General features: G+C 46.0%; 1 protein-coding gene across 1 annotated transcript in view; it reads right to left on the bottom strand.

The window, feature by feature from the left end:
- The window catches only part of LOC137346150 (N(G),N(G)-dimethylarginine dimethylaminohydrolase 1-like), a 75522-nt gene extending 61604 nt beyond the window's left edge, over positions 1-13918 (bottom strand). The window contains exon 1 of the mRNA XM_068009487.1: positions 12662-13918. Within this exon, the coding sequence (XP_067865588.1) occupies positions 12662-12964 (303 nt within the window). The 5' untranslated portion in view covers positions 12965-13918. The remainder of the gene's footprint in view (positions 1-12661) is intronic.
- Between the last annotated feature and the right edge of the window lie 215 nt (positions 13919-14133).

The following is a 14133-nucleotide window of genomic DNA, read 5'->3' as shown; positions in this document are numbered from 1 at the left end:
CTGTTTTCTGCAACTTGGGAACAAGTTTAAAGGCAAAAGGATGAAATTCAGATTCTCCCTGGCACACCCTGAGGGACAGACATGTGCTGCCCACTTCTGAAGCTGGCATGAAAGCCCCGCTGTGTGCTTTGAGACTCCTCTCACCCTGCTCAACCAATTTTGGATGGGAGCCCGTGATTGAACAGCAGTGAAATAATAATTAGCTGCACTTTTGACCCTGGACGGAGGGAGAAATGGGCAGATCCTTCAGCACACAAGGGCCCACTTTATGGGATTGCATCCGCGATCAGCTCAAGTCTTGCGACAGAGATCATTTCAGACAGAAATCACATTACTCAGTCCCAAGTGAAATCAAAAAGGTTTCATTCAATACTAGTCATGGGGGGAGGGTGGTCCACTGTATCCCTCACAGGATAGTAACTCTGCTCAGACTTCCTTTCCCATTAGAGGCTTTTAAATTGTCAAGCTTCCCATCATCTACCCACTACTTCCATAGAATTAACAGGACACAAACCTTCTGTTCGGCCCAGCTAGTCTATGCTAGCATTTATGCTCCACACAAGCCTCCGCATCTAATCCCATCAAGAAATCCTTCCATTCCTTTCTCCTTCAGGAGGAACCTAGCATCCCCTTCAATGCATCTATTCCATTCACCTGTACCACTCAATGATTTCAAGAGGAAATTGGACAGGCCCTTGAGGGGCATGAACTTGCGGGGCTACGGTGATTGAGCAGGGGAATGGGACTGAGTGGATAACTCTACAGAGAGCCAACATGGGCTTGATGGGCCGAATGGTCTCCCTCTGTGCCATAATTACTCTACTCCCTGTGGTAGCAAGTCCCACAACATAACCACTTTTGATGAAGAGGTTTCTCCTGAATTCCCTACTGGATTTATTGATGACTATTGTGCATTTATGGGCCGATTTCAATTTTCTCATCTCTCGTTCTGAACAATCCTACCCTTGGAATGCTCCATCTTTAGTGCCCCATACTGCTGGCTTTGTAAATAATGTCCGAAAAGTGGTCATCTCCCTCTCCATAGCTGCATTTGCCTTTTCCATCTATGTCTATTTGCAACACTTTCGGTCATAATCCCTCAACTATGTGCATGTACCTCTCCAGTTAAAGTCTGTGTGTTTGCACACTGCCCCTGGCATCCATGAGTGAGTCAATCCTTAATATTGACATAAAATCCAGCCACATTGGAACAATGTACAGATGCCTGCAGGAGCCACACCCCAGGAACAGCACCATTGAAGTATCCATGCATGCAAGTTACACGCCCTCCCATGTCATGTCAAATCAGGAGATGACCAGAGAAGCCATAGACAAGTGGAACGAGGAGTCAAATTAACCAGTACGTGGGTAAGAACAGGAGCAGGCCATTCAGCTCCTCAAGCCTATTAAGAACATAAAAATAAAAGAAATCGGAGTAGGAGTAGACCTAACGGCCCTCTTGTCTACTCCACCATTCAATATAATCATGGGTAATCCTTGGCCTTGACTCCACTTTCCCGTCAGCTCACCATATCCCTCGATTCCCTCAGAGACCAAAAATCTGTCTATCCCACCCTTTGAGTTAAGAAATATCTTCTCATCTCAGTCCTAAATGATCGTCCCTTTATCCTAGGACTATGCCCCCATCTTCTAGATTCCCCAGCCGGGGGGAGCGGGGGGTGGGGGGAAGGGAGAGGGGAAACAGCTCCTCAGTCTATCCTGTCAAGCCCCTTTAGAATCTTGTATGTTTCAATGAGATCACCTCTCATTATTCTAAACGCCAGAGAGTATAAACCCAACTTACTCAGTCTATCATAGGACAAACCTCTCATCCAGGAACCAATCTAGTGAACCTTTCTAAAAAAAAATTAATTAGGTCATGGGATGTGGGCATCGCTGGCTAGAACATTTATTGCCCGTCCCTAATTGCCCTCGAGAAGGTGAGCTGCCTTCTTGAACCGCTGCAGTCCATTTGGGGTAGGTACACCCAAAGTGCTGTTAGGAAGGGAGTTCCAGGATTTTGACCCAGCGACAGTGAAGGAACGGCGATATAGTTCCAAGTCAGGATGGTGTGTGGCTTGGAGGGGAACTTGCAGGTGGTGGTGTTCCCATGTATTTGCTGCCCTTGTCCTTCTAGTTGGTAGAGGTCGTGGGTTTGGAAGGTGCTGTCTAAGGAGCCTTGGTGAGTTGCTGCAGTGCATCTTGTAGACGGTACACACTGCTGTCACTGTGCGTCAGTGGCGGAGGGAGTGAATGTTTGTGGATGGTGTCGAGTTTCTTGAGAGTTGTTGGAGTTGCACCCATCCAGGCAAGTGAAGAGTATTCCATCGCACTCCTGACTTGTGCCTTGTAGATGGTGAACAGACTTTGGGGAGTCAGGAGGTGAGTTACTTGCCACAGAATTCCTAGGCTCTGACCTGCTCTTGTAGCCATGGTATTTATGTGGCTACTCCAGTTCAGTTTCTGGTTAATGTTAACCCCCAGGATGCAGATAGTGGGGGATTCTGCGATCCTAATGCCATTGAATGTCAAGGGAGATAGTTAGATTCTCCCTTTTTTGAGATAGTCATTGCCTGGCACTTATGTGCCATGAATGTTACTTGCACTTTATCAGCCCAAGCCTGGATATTGTCCAGGTCTTGCTGCATTTCTACATGGACTGCTTCAGTATCGAGGAGATGCGAATGGTGCTGAACATTGTGCAATCATCAGCGAACATCCCCACTTCTCACCTTATGACTGAAAGAAGGAGAGATGAAGCAACTGAAGATGGTTGGGCCTAAGGCACTATCCTGAGGAATTCCTGCAGTGATGTGCTGGAGTTGAGATGATTGACCTCCAACAGCCGCAACTACAACCTGTACTTCCTCCAATGCAAGTACGTTCTTCCTTATATTCCACCAATGAAATCATGGCTGATCAGTATTCTGACTGCATTTACTCAGCTTGGCTCAAAATCCCTCAGTAGCAAAGGCGAGCAAAAATTGTCACATTTATTATTGAGCTAGCATTTGTTTTGTGCGTATAAGTTCTATATTTTGCATGAAGACGGGTTTCCTAACTTCTCTTCCAAATGGAGGGGCTCTGCAAAGTTTAATGAGTGCTGACAGCCCTCAATTAGATCTATTGAACAGCTAGTTAGTTGTTATTAAGCTCCAACTGGGCACTTTGAGTGAGGATTAATGGGATCTGACATTCTGTTCCATTTATTGCTCTCGTTGAACGTAGATTCTGATTTTGCCACAGACAGTTTAACAATGCAAACTTTCAGTTACAGTTTCACTCAAGCTAATGGAATCAGAGGAGAGATTCAGAGCATTTAAATGCTCAATAGCAAGAGTAGACAACTGAGTTTTAAAAATGGAAAACTTCTTATGCAAGGCTACCCATTGTCACAGGATCAGAAATGTCACAGCTTTAATCCTGGATTCCTGCAGTTAGCCAGGAGTCCTGATCATCACCTGCCGGATAATATACGCTGGTGAATTTTGGATTGGGACCCTTGCAAGGTGAGAGTATTAAGGGTTACGGAACGAAGACAGTTAGATGGAGTTAACATACAGATCAGCTATGATCTAATTGAATGGTGGAGCAGGTTTAAGGGGCTGAATGGCCTACTCCTGTTCTAGGTTCAACTATGATATCTCCCTATCCACCTCCAACAAGCATTCATATAAATGCCTTTTAGTGTAGAACAGGCTCACAAGTGCTTCAGATGTGTAATCAGATAAAAAAGAATGCCAAGACAAAGGCATTAGGAAAAGTCCTCAAATGGTTGGTTTCAAGAAGGGTCTTAAAAAGGAAGAAAGGTGACAGTCTTTTGGTTTCTCTTATTATTCATTCATGGGATATGGCGATCACTGGCAAGGGCAGTATTTATTGCCCTTGGAGGTGGTGGTGAGCCATGCACTTGCTGTCCTTGTCCTTCTAGGAGATAGATAGATGTCACAGCTTTGGAAGGCGCTGTCAAAGTCGACAAGTTTCTGCAGTGCACCTTGTAGATGCTACATACTGCTGCCACTGTGCCCTGGTGGTGGAGTGAATGTTGAAGGTGGTGGATGCTGTGTCGATCGAGCGGGCTGCTTTGTCCTGGATGGCGTCGAGCTTCTTGAGCATTGTTGGAGCTGCACCCATCCCGGCAAGTGGAGAGTATTCCATCACACTTGTGCCTTCAAGATGGTGGACAGACTTTGGGGATTCGGGAGGAGAGTTACGCACCACAGAATTCCCAGCCTCAGACCTGCTCTCGTAGGCACAGTATTTATGTGGCTGCTCCAGGTAAATTTATGGTCAATGTGAGCCCCAGGATATTGACGGTGGGGGAAACTCAGCGATGGTAATGCCATTGAATGTCAAGGTGGGGGTGGTACTGGTTAGAAGTTGGAGATGCTCATAGCCTGGCACTTGCGTAGCACAAATGTTATTTGCTACTCATCAGGCCAAGGCTGAATGTTGGCCAGGTCTTGCTGCATGTGGGCACAGACTGCTTCATTATCTGAGGAGTTAAAAGTGGTACTGAACACTGTGCAGTGAACTTCCCCATTTCTGATCTTATGATGGAGGTAAGGTCATTGATGAAGCAGCTGAAGATGGTTGGGCCTAGGAGACTGCCCTGGGAACTCCTGCAGCGACGTCCTGGGACTGAAATGACTGGCCTCCAACAACCACAACCATCTTCCTTTGTGTTCAGTATGACTCCAGTGAGTGTAGAGTCCCCTGTGCCCCCAGTTCCCATTGGCTTCCATTGGACTAGGGGGCCTCAATGCTACACTCTGTCAAATGTTGCCTTGATGTCAAGTGCTGTCACTCTCACCTCACCTCACGAATTCAGCTCCTTTGCCTACGTTGGGACCCAGACTGCAGTGAGATCTGGAGTGGAGTGGTACGGATGGAACCCAAACTGAGCAAAAGGTATCACTTGATAATACTGGCAATGACAACTTTGATTTGATTTAGATTTAGAGATGCAGCACTGAAACAGGCCCTTCGGCCCACCGAGTCTGTGCCGACCATTAACCACCCATTTCCATAACTTCAATCACTTTGCTGATGATTGAGAGAAGGCTGATGGGGCAGTATTTGGCTGCATTGGATTTGACCTGCTCTCTCTCGGCAGGACATATCTGGCCAATTTTCCACATCGTCAGGTAGATGCCTGTGTTGTAGCTGCTGTCCTGCTGGTGGGACAGAACATACAGAGAGATGGTGATGGAGGAGTTTGGGGCATTGGCTGTAAGGTATGATTCAGTGAGTAGGACTATGTCAGGCTGTTGCTGGACTTGTCTGGATTTTGAGAAGTTATGCTGAGCCTTTATAAAGCTCTGGTTAGGCCACAACTAGAGTATTGTGTCCAGTTCTGTTCACCACACTTTAGGAAGGATCTAAGGATCCTTGAGAGGGTGCAGAGGAGATTTACCAGAATGGTTCCAGGGATGAGGGAATTTAGCTACAAGGTTAGGTTGGAGAAACTGGGGTGGTTCTCCTTGGAGCAAAGGAGATTCAGGGGAGATTTGATAGGGGTGTACAAGATTATGACGTATAGATAATGTAGATAAGGAAAAGCTGTTCTCAATAGCTGATGGTACAAAGGGGATACAGATTTAAGGTTTTGGGCAAGAAGTGCAGAGGGGATGCGAGGATGAATTTAAAACAAACAAAAAAATACAGCGAGTGAAACTCACTGCCTATGAGGGTGGTGGAGACAGAGACAATCAATGATTTCAAAGGAAAATTGGATTGGCACTTGAAGAAAATTAACTTGCAGGGCTATGGGGATAGAATGGGGGAAATGGGACTGATTGGATTGCTCTTCGGTAACCTGGTATGGATTCTATAGGCTGAATAGGCTGCATGGACTCTATATCCTTCTGTGCCATAAATGACTATGACTAAGTCCCTATACATTAGTGAAGAGGGCTTTGCAGCATTGACTGGCCAGGGTGCGCCTTTGTCATGTCTGGTGCCCCACTCAGTTTTATTCTAACTGACTTTTGCAGCGTTTGATACAACTGAGTGGCTTTCTGGACCATTTCAGAGGGAAGCTAAGAGTTAACGACATTGCTGTGGGTCTGGAGTTACATATCAGCCAGACAGAGTAGGAATGGCAGATTTCCTTCCCCACAGGACATCAGTGAGCCAGATGTTTTTTTTAAAAAAAAACAACAGTGCAGTAGGTTCATGGTCACCATTACCAATACTAGCTTAAGTCCAGATTGTCAAGGAGCGAAGATGGCCAGCACCCAACAGGAAGTCAACATCCTCAGGAGAGGAAGCACAAAAACCAGAAATAAAAATTCCCATGGGATCATACAAGATCTGACCTGCTGAAGAAAAAGTGTGGAATCTCACCATCTCAGACAAGGTATTTGTTTGTTTTGTTGCATACTCTTCACATTCAACACAATGCAACCATCAGCAAGATAACCAACTGACCTTCAAGAGGAAACCATTCCAATCCTGCATCATTTCTTAAGCAGTTACCACCCTAACCCTCACGCTATGCCTCATTTATCCCTCTGCTCACTGGCCTATATTGCCTCCCAGTCCAGCAGCCCATGCATTTTAAAAATTCTCATCCTAGTTTTCAAATCCCTCCATGACCTTGCCCCTCCCCATTTCTTGTGACCTTCTCCAGCCCGACAACTCTCCAGGATTTCGGCGCATCAGTAATTTCATCACTCCAGCATTAGTTTCAGCTTCCTGCCTCCTCTGCACTGCACCCACCCTCCCTTCCACGCCAATCCCAGCACACCCACCATCCCTCCCAACACCTCTCCTCCTTTAAGATGCTCCTTAAAACCACTCTTTGACCAAGCTTTTGGTCAATTGTTCCAATATCTCATGTAACTCAGTGTCAAATATTATTCTCCAACCCTCCTGTCTAACACCCTGGGACATTTTGCGACATTAAAAAAGGTAATATAGCGAGGAAGAAAAGGGGAAAATCACTTTCAAGCGAGCCAGCACACCAGTGCCTTGCCAGCAGCCCACAGACCCATACTGCATTAATCACAGAATCATTACAGCACAGGAGGCCATTCAGCCCATCGTGCCTGCACCGGCTCACCGAATGAGCAATTCTGCTAAGGTGAATAGACCCTTCACCTCCACTCTATCCAGGCCCCTCAAAATTTTGTGCATTTCAATCAGATCTCCCCTCAGCCTTCTTTGTTCCAACGAGAACAACCTCAGCCTATCCAATCTTTCCTCATTTTTCCATTCCTGGCAACACCCTCGTAAATCTCCTCTGTACCCTCCTTAGTGCAATTACATCCTTCCTGTAACGGCTGTCATTCATTGTCTGTCGACTGTTGTGGGGTTGTGGAAAGTGCTAATTAAATGCAATTTCTTTCTGTGTTGCTAAATACATTTTTACACATAGTTGTCAGTCTCTAGTTCAAACAGATTACATTGATGGCGTTACTTGATCCATTTGCAATTAACTGACATTTACAGGGCCCAATCTGTATCCACTGCTGACTTATCACTTAGCTGAACTGGTGTCTCAGAGAGGCTGCTGAATTAAGGGGAGGTAGTGGCATAGTGGTATTGTCACTGGACTAGTAACCCAGAGACCCAGGGTGTTGCTCCAGGGACGTGGGTTCAAATCCCACCGCAGAAGGTGGAATTTGAATTCGATTAATAAATCTGGAATTTAAAGCGAGTCTAATGATGGCTGTGAAACCATTGTCGATTATTGTAAAAACCCACCTGGTTCACTAATGTCCTTTCGGGAAGGAAATCTGCTGTCCTTGCCTGGTCTGGCCTACATGTGACTCCAGACCCACTGCAATGTGGTTGACTCTTATATGTCCTCTGAAATGACCTAGCAAGCCATTTAGTTGTATCTAACCACTACAAAGTCAATAAAAAGGAATGAAACCAGACAAATCACCCCACATGGACTGCAGCGGTTCAAGAAGGCAGCTCACCACCACCTTCTCAAGGGCAATTAGGGATGGGCAATAAATGCTGGCCTGGCCTGTGACGCCCACATCCCATGAATGAATTTTAAAAAACGACTAATCCCCACTGGGAGTTGGAGTGAGGCAGTCTGATCTCCTATCCATCAGAACAAAACTCTGAATCCATCAGAACAAAAAAGTGGGAAAAGATATTAGTTAGACATAACGGAAAAGTGACACTAAAAATGAGGATGAGAATCACAGAATCATTACAGCACAGAAGGCCATTCAGCCCATCCTGTCTGCACTGGCACTTTGAAAGAGCAACATCCTCAGTTCCATTCCCCTGCCTTCTCCCTGTAACCCTGCCCATTCTTCCTTTTCATATAACTGTCTAATTCCCTTTTGAATGCTTCACTTGAACCTGCCTACACCACGTTCTCAGGCAGCGCATTCCAGACCTTAACCACTCGCTGCATGAGAAAGTTTTTCTCATGTCACTTTTGCTTCTTTTTCCAGTCACTTTTAAATCTGTGCCCTCTCGTTCTCGATCCTTTCACGAGTGGGAACAGTTTCTCCCTCTCCACTCAGTCCAGACCCCTCATGATTTTGAATAACTCGATCAAATCACCTCTCAGCCTTCTCTTCTCCAAAAAAAACAGTCCTAACTTCTCCCATCTATCTTCATAACTGAAGATTCTCATCACTGGAATCATTCTTGTGAATCTTTTCTGCATTCTTTTCAATGCCTTCAAATCCTTCCTAAAGCATGACATCCAGAACTGGATGCAACACTCCAGCTGAACATAACAGAAGCTCAATGTAACCTCCTTGCTCTTGTACTCCATGCCTCTATTAATAAAGCCCAGGATACTGTATACTTTATTAACCTCTCTCTCAACCTGTCCTGCCACCTTCAATGACTTATGCACATGCGGCACAGTGGCGCAGTGGTTAGCACCGCAGCCTCACAGCTCCAGCGACCCGGGTTCAATTCTGGGTACTGCCTGTGCGGAGTTTGCAAGTTCTCCCTGTGTCTGCATGGGTTTCCTCCGGGTGCTCCGGTTTCCTCCCACAGCCAAAGACTTGCAGGTTGATAGGTTAATTGGCCATTATAAATTGCCCCGAGTATAGGTAGGTGGTGGTGAAATATCGGGATAGGTGGGGATGTGGTAGAAATATGGAATTAGTGTAGGATTAGTATAAGTGGGTGGTTGATGGTCGGCACAGACTCGGTGGGCCGAAGGGCCTGTTTCAGTGCTGTATCTCTAAATAAAAAAAATATATACACTCAGGTCCCTCTGCTCCTGCACCTCCTTTAGAGTTGTACCCTTGATTTTATATGGTCTGTGTTCTTCCTACCAAAATTAATCCACTTCATATTTCTCTGCACTGAACGTCACCTGCCATTTGTCTGCCCATACCACCAACCCGTCTATCCTTTTGAAGTTCTACGCTATCCTCCTCACAGTTCACAATGCTTCCAAGTTTCGTATCACCCGCAACACTTTGAAATTGTGCCCTGTACACCAAGGTCTAGGTCATTAATATACATCAGGAAAAGCAAGGGTCCCAACACTAACCCCTGGGGAACTCCACTGCAAACCTTCCTCCAGCTGGAAAAACATCCATTAACCACTACTCTTTGTTTCCTGTCACTCAGCCAATTCCATATCCATGTTGCTACCGTCTCTTTTATTCCATGAGCTATAACTTTGCTCTCAAGTCTGTTGTGTGGCACTGTATCAAATGCCTTTTGGAATTCCAAGTACACCACACCAACTGCATTGCCCTCATCAACCCTCTGTTACCTCCTCAAAAAAAAACTCCAGCAAGTTAGTTAAACATGATTTCCCCTTAAGAAATCAATGTTGGCTTTCCTTAATATACCCACATTTGTCCAGAAGAATGTGCTGCGAATAAGCTGCAAGTTCAATATAACATGAAACATGATTGAAAGACTTACACACACTGATCATTTCTACTTTAAACACAAGTCAACCACCCTACTTAAAGGATATGGCTACCCACAGATACACAGCTTCCCATGTCCTAACTGTTTTGCCTTTGTAAGCTGCAGAGAGCAGTACCACTGAGTCTCAGGTGCCACGTCCAAGACAATGCAACTCAGTCTGCTACCATTAATTGGCTTGCATGGACAAGTGACTGATACCAAGGGACCTTATACTCTCTCATTTAGGGTTTATCCACCAATGAAGCAACAGCCCTTTCCAATGCCCCAACGAAATTCAGCCAAAGCAATTCAACAAAGGACACAAGAGGGCAAATAGAATGGAGTCACCCAGGCAGATTGCTAGCTACACGTGGACCCACAGACCCAAGCTAGGTCACTCCAGCTGTAGGGATGGGCAATGAATGCTGACCTCGCCAGCGATGCCCACATCTCGTGAATTTATTTTTAAAAGTACTTGGACGTAGCACCTGAGACTCAGTGGTACAGCTCTCTGCAGCTTACAAACTTGTATTTTTTTTTAAAAAGATACTTTCTCATATTTTTGAAGAGGTCATTGTTTACCTGAAAAGCTGGTCAAATGTGTTTCACCCTTTTGCTTGGCAGAAAAGAATCACTTTAGTTTTTAAAATGTACAAGCAAACATGCCCTGCATTTCGATTGAAAGAGCAGGGCACAATCCACTGGTCTTGGACTGAGAGCAGGGTGTGTATCTGCCCGTTGAACTCTCCCTGAACCAGTGGGCACCGCATGATACTGCCTGTGCCTGTGTGATGACAACATCAATGTGATATTTGACTGTGTGTCTGGGAGTAGAACTTGCACAGTTACTTGTGCAGGCTTTAGACTCAAAAGTCGAGCTCATCACTTTAGAAGAGCAACTCAGCAATTTACAAAGAGACTGGAAGCAGAAATAGGAAATAGAAATAGTCAGTTCAAAATGAAGGAGAACCAACATGGTTTTTGGTCGACCCGTCAAACTGCAGAGCTGCAGTAGTAACTCCTGGTTTCGGATGTTGGATTGGATAGAAATGAGGAAAGAGCAGTAAACCAGAGTCTATTAGAACGGGTTAGGACACACTGTTTAACACCATCATGCCGATTCTCCCCGTACACACCCCTACCTCCACATGGAAGTGAAAAGGTGATGACATTTAGCAACGTGCCCAGTGTTTGGTAGACAAAAGAAAAGTGAAAAGTTGCCTCAAGCACTGGTTAGGTCTGCAATTCTTAACAAGGAGGGGGTCCCCTAGGATGTCAGCACTATGGAGCTTGCCCAGTCTATATCTGGCAGGACACCAGACATCTGCACAAGCACATTTTTTTTTTTAAAAGCAAATCCTGGAAATTTTCCAGATACTGTCCTCTCCTCCCACACACCCAACAGGGATCCAACACGTGTGGGAACCAGGGGAGGGCGACAATTAATGGAATCAATTAATTTTGTATTGTCGTGGTCCACTGGATAAGGATAACCGCACAGGAGTCAAATTTGATCCCAAACTAGTCATTGGAGGTGAAGGCCAGTCCTTCATGTTAAAAGTTAAGGTGCTTTGAAAAAAAAAGGACATACTGAAAATTCTGCAAAACTAAGGTGCATAGCTGCCCGTATGTCAGTCATACAGCACAGTGGTGCAGTGGTTAGCACCGCAACCTCACAGCTCCAGCGACCCGGGTTCAATTCTGGGTACTGCCTGTGTGGAGTTTGCAAGTTCTCCCTGTGATCGAGTGGGTTTCCATCAGGTGCTCTGGTTTCCTCCCACATGCCAAAGACTTGCAGGTTGATAGGTAAATTGGCCATTATAAATTGCCCCTAGTATAGATAGGTGGTAGGGAAATATAGGGATAGGTGGTAGGGAAATATAGGGATAGGTGGGGATGTGGTAGAAATATGGAATTAGTGTAGGATTAGTATAATTGGGTGGTTGATGGTCGGCACAGACTCGGTGGGCCGAAGGGCCTGTTTCAGTGCTGTATCTCTAAAAAAAAAAATCCCTGCCCATGGAGATACCCTTCACGCCAAAGCACTGAACCGAATGTATTCTAACAAAGCCTGTGGGTTTTCTCCTGCCCCCTACCTCTACCCCCGCCCCAACACACACGAGTAGCTCCTGCCAAGCACACAGTCCCAGGCACTTGCAGATCTGGCTGTCAGTCCCTTGCCGAGTTCAGCTAATATCGAGTGAGGACAACAGTGCTCCTGGCTTAGAGAGGCAGTAACACAGCCAGGGTTCCTGCTCCCAGGTGAGTCTTTGCTGGAGTGGGCGCCCTTACTGATGGTAGGAGAAGCTGGGGTTAGACTCCGCTCAGTTGCCAGGCTCACCTACAACAGCGGCTTGTACAAACTACTAGAACTAAGAAACTGTAAATCTCAACACAAGTCAGCAGCGAGACAGTAGGGTAACACATCCCAACCTTCCAATTCCACTTCAGGGGCAGTCGGTGTTAAAAAGTGATGTGAACACAGACCCTGGACCAAAAACAAAGTCAGGATTTAATACAACACAAGGGCTCGGCCCTCGGAGTCTGCAGAAACAAGAAATTAACTTTAACCCTCTGTACCATCAGACAACTTAGAAAAGCCAAGAAATTGGGAAGCAGAGATATGATCAAAGAGAGTGAAAAGTTGAGGGAAAGTTAGAGGATCTCTCAAAAACCGATATAAATGAGGGAAAGCGGGGACCAGAGAAGGAATGAAAGTTAAAGGCCAAAACAAAAGCTGCAAAGGGGGCTGGGGAAGCGAGATAAGGCACAAAGCAGAATGTGTGCCCTCTCTCTCTCTTACCTCTTTCCTCCTGCTCGGGTCCCAGGGGCGGGTGAGAAGGGCCGTGTCACCGTGAACCACCACAATGTCCTCCACACACACACTGTGAGGCAGCCCGGGCTCCTCAGCCACCGGCAGCTCAATAACCTGCAAGCCCAGCTTCTGCCTCAGGATCCCAGCATAAACCCCCAGCTGCCGCTGCAGTTTGGCCACGTCCAGAGGCGAACCCTCCTCCTCCTCTTTCTCTCTCTCCTGTTCCTTCTGTCCCACCGTGGCCGGGATCCTCCTGACGATGGCGTGAGTGTATTTCCCGAAAGATGACATGATTCCCGTTGTAAAAGCTGCCTTCTCCGGGCAGGATCAAATCCAGACAGGCTCTTTACTCCTTGGAGGTGTTTTTTTAAAAAAAAAAACTGGTTTTGTTTTGCAATACACAGATTGCTTCCAGTCCAATTTCAACTGCAATTGACCTGATCAGTTTCACTCAGAATTTAATGTATTGTAATTGTTTAATTTGTTTCTATTTCTGTTCTGAATTGTCTTAATTTCTCCCCGTTTCGTCTTTCTGTCTCCCTATTCGGCTCCAATTGCCCCCGTGTCTATTTCCCACCCTCTGTCTGTTCCTATTTGCTTTATTCGCCAACCCACCTTTTCCACATGAAAATCTGGCCGATTTGCATTTGATCTGCACACGAACATGAATCTCAGAAATCCCTTTCTTTCTTTCCCTCCGACCCTCCCAGTCCCGTTCCTCTTCCTCCAAAGTCCACAAGCCACCTCTGTCTGATAATCCTATTTCGACCCCTTCCCTCCTAACGGCTCCCGGATCGCACTTTAACTGAAAGAAATTGGTTTTTCCTCTTCGCCACTCGCCCCGTCAACAAGAGTTTGTTTTTTTTTCAATATAAAGCCGATTTTGACTTGTCTTTCGCAAGTTAAATCGTCGCTGACTCCCTCACCTCTCACCAAATCCCTTCTTCCCCACTCGGTCACAGTAATATTCCTCCTACTCTCTGATAGCAAGGCAGCCTCTGTCCTGTCCCAATATCATCCCTTTCTTCCCATCAAATCCTCTCTCATTCTTCTGATTTTCTTTTTTGTTGTTGTTAATTTGTCCTTCCTTTTTCTCTCTTCCTGCCTCCTGGTCTCTTTGATCTGCTTTGAGGAGCTGCAGTCAGTGTTTTAAATCGCTCTGATAACGGGCTGACTGATCGCGCCTTTTATGTTAAGCATTTCCACCGGCAGTATTAACAACAGGAGAGAGAGAGAGAAAAAAAACAGTAAAACCGAGTGGAAATAAAGGCAGGGTAGGAAATCTGAAAAGAGGCAGCGCCACCCTCTGCTAACTCGACAACCTCTTCAAGATTAGCACTCAATAACCATTTAGTCAGACAGAATTGGCACTGAGACTGGGCCCTTCACAATGGATGGGCGCTTCAATCCAGTATTCTTAAATTGGCGGCCCAACCGGTGCACAGAAAGCTTCCACAAAC

The sequence above is a fragment of the Heterodontus francisci genome, chromosome 29 (genome assembly GCF_036365525.1).
Source record: "Heterodontus francisci isolate sHetFra1 chromosome 29, sHetFra1.hap1, whole genome shotgun sequence".
In the NCBI taxonomy this organism is placed as follows: Eukaryota; Metazoa; Chordata; class Chondrichthyes; order Heterodontiformes; family Heterodontidae; genus Heterodontus; species Heterodontus francisci.
This window is presented reverse-complemented; position numbering and strand designations above follow the sequence as displayed.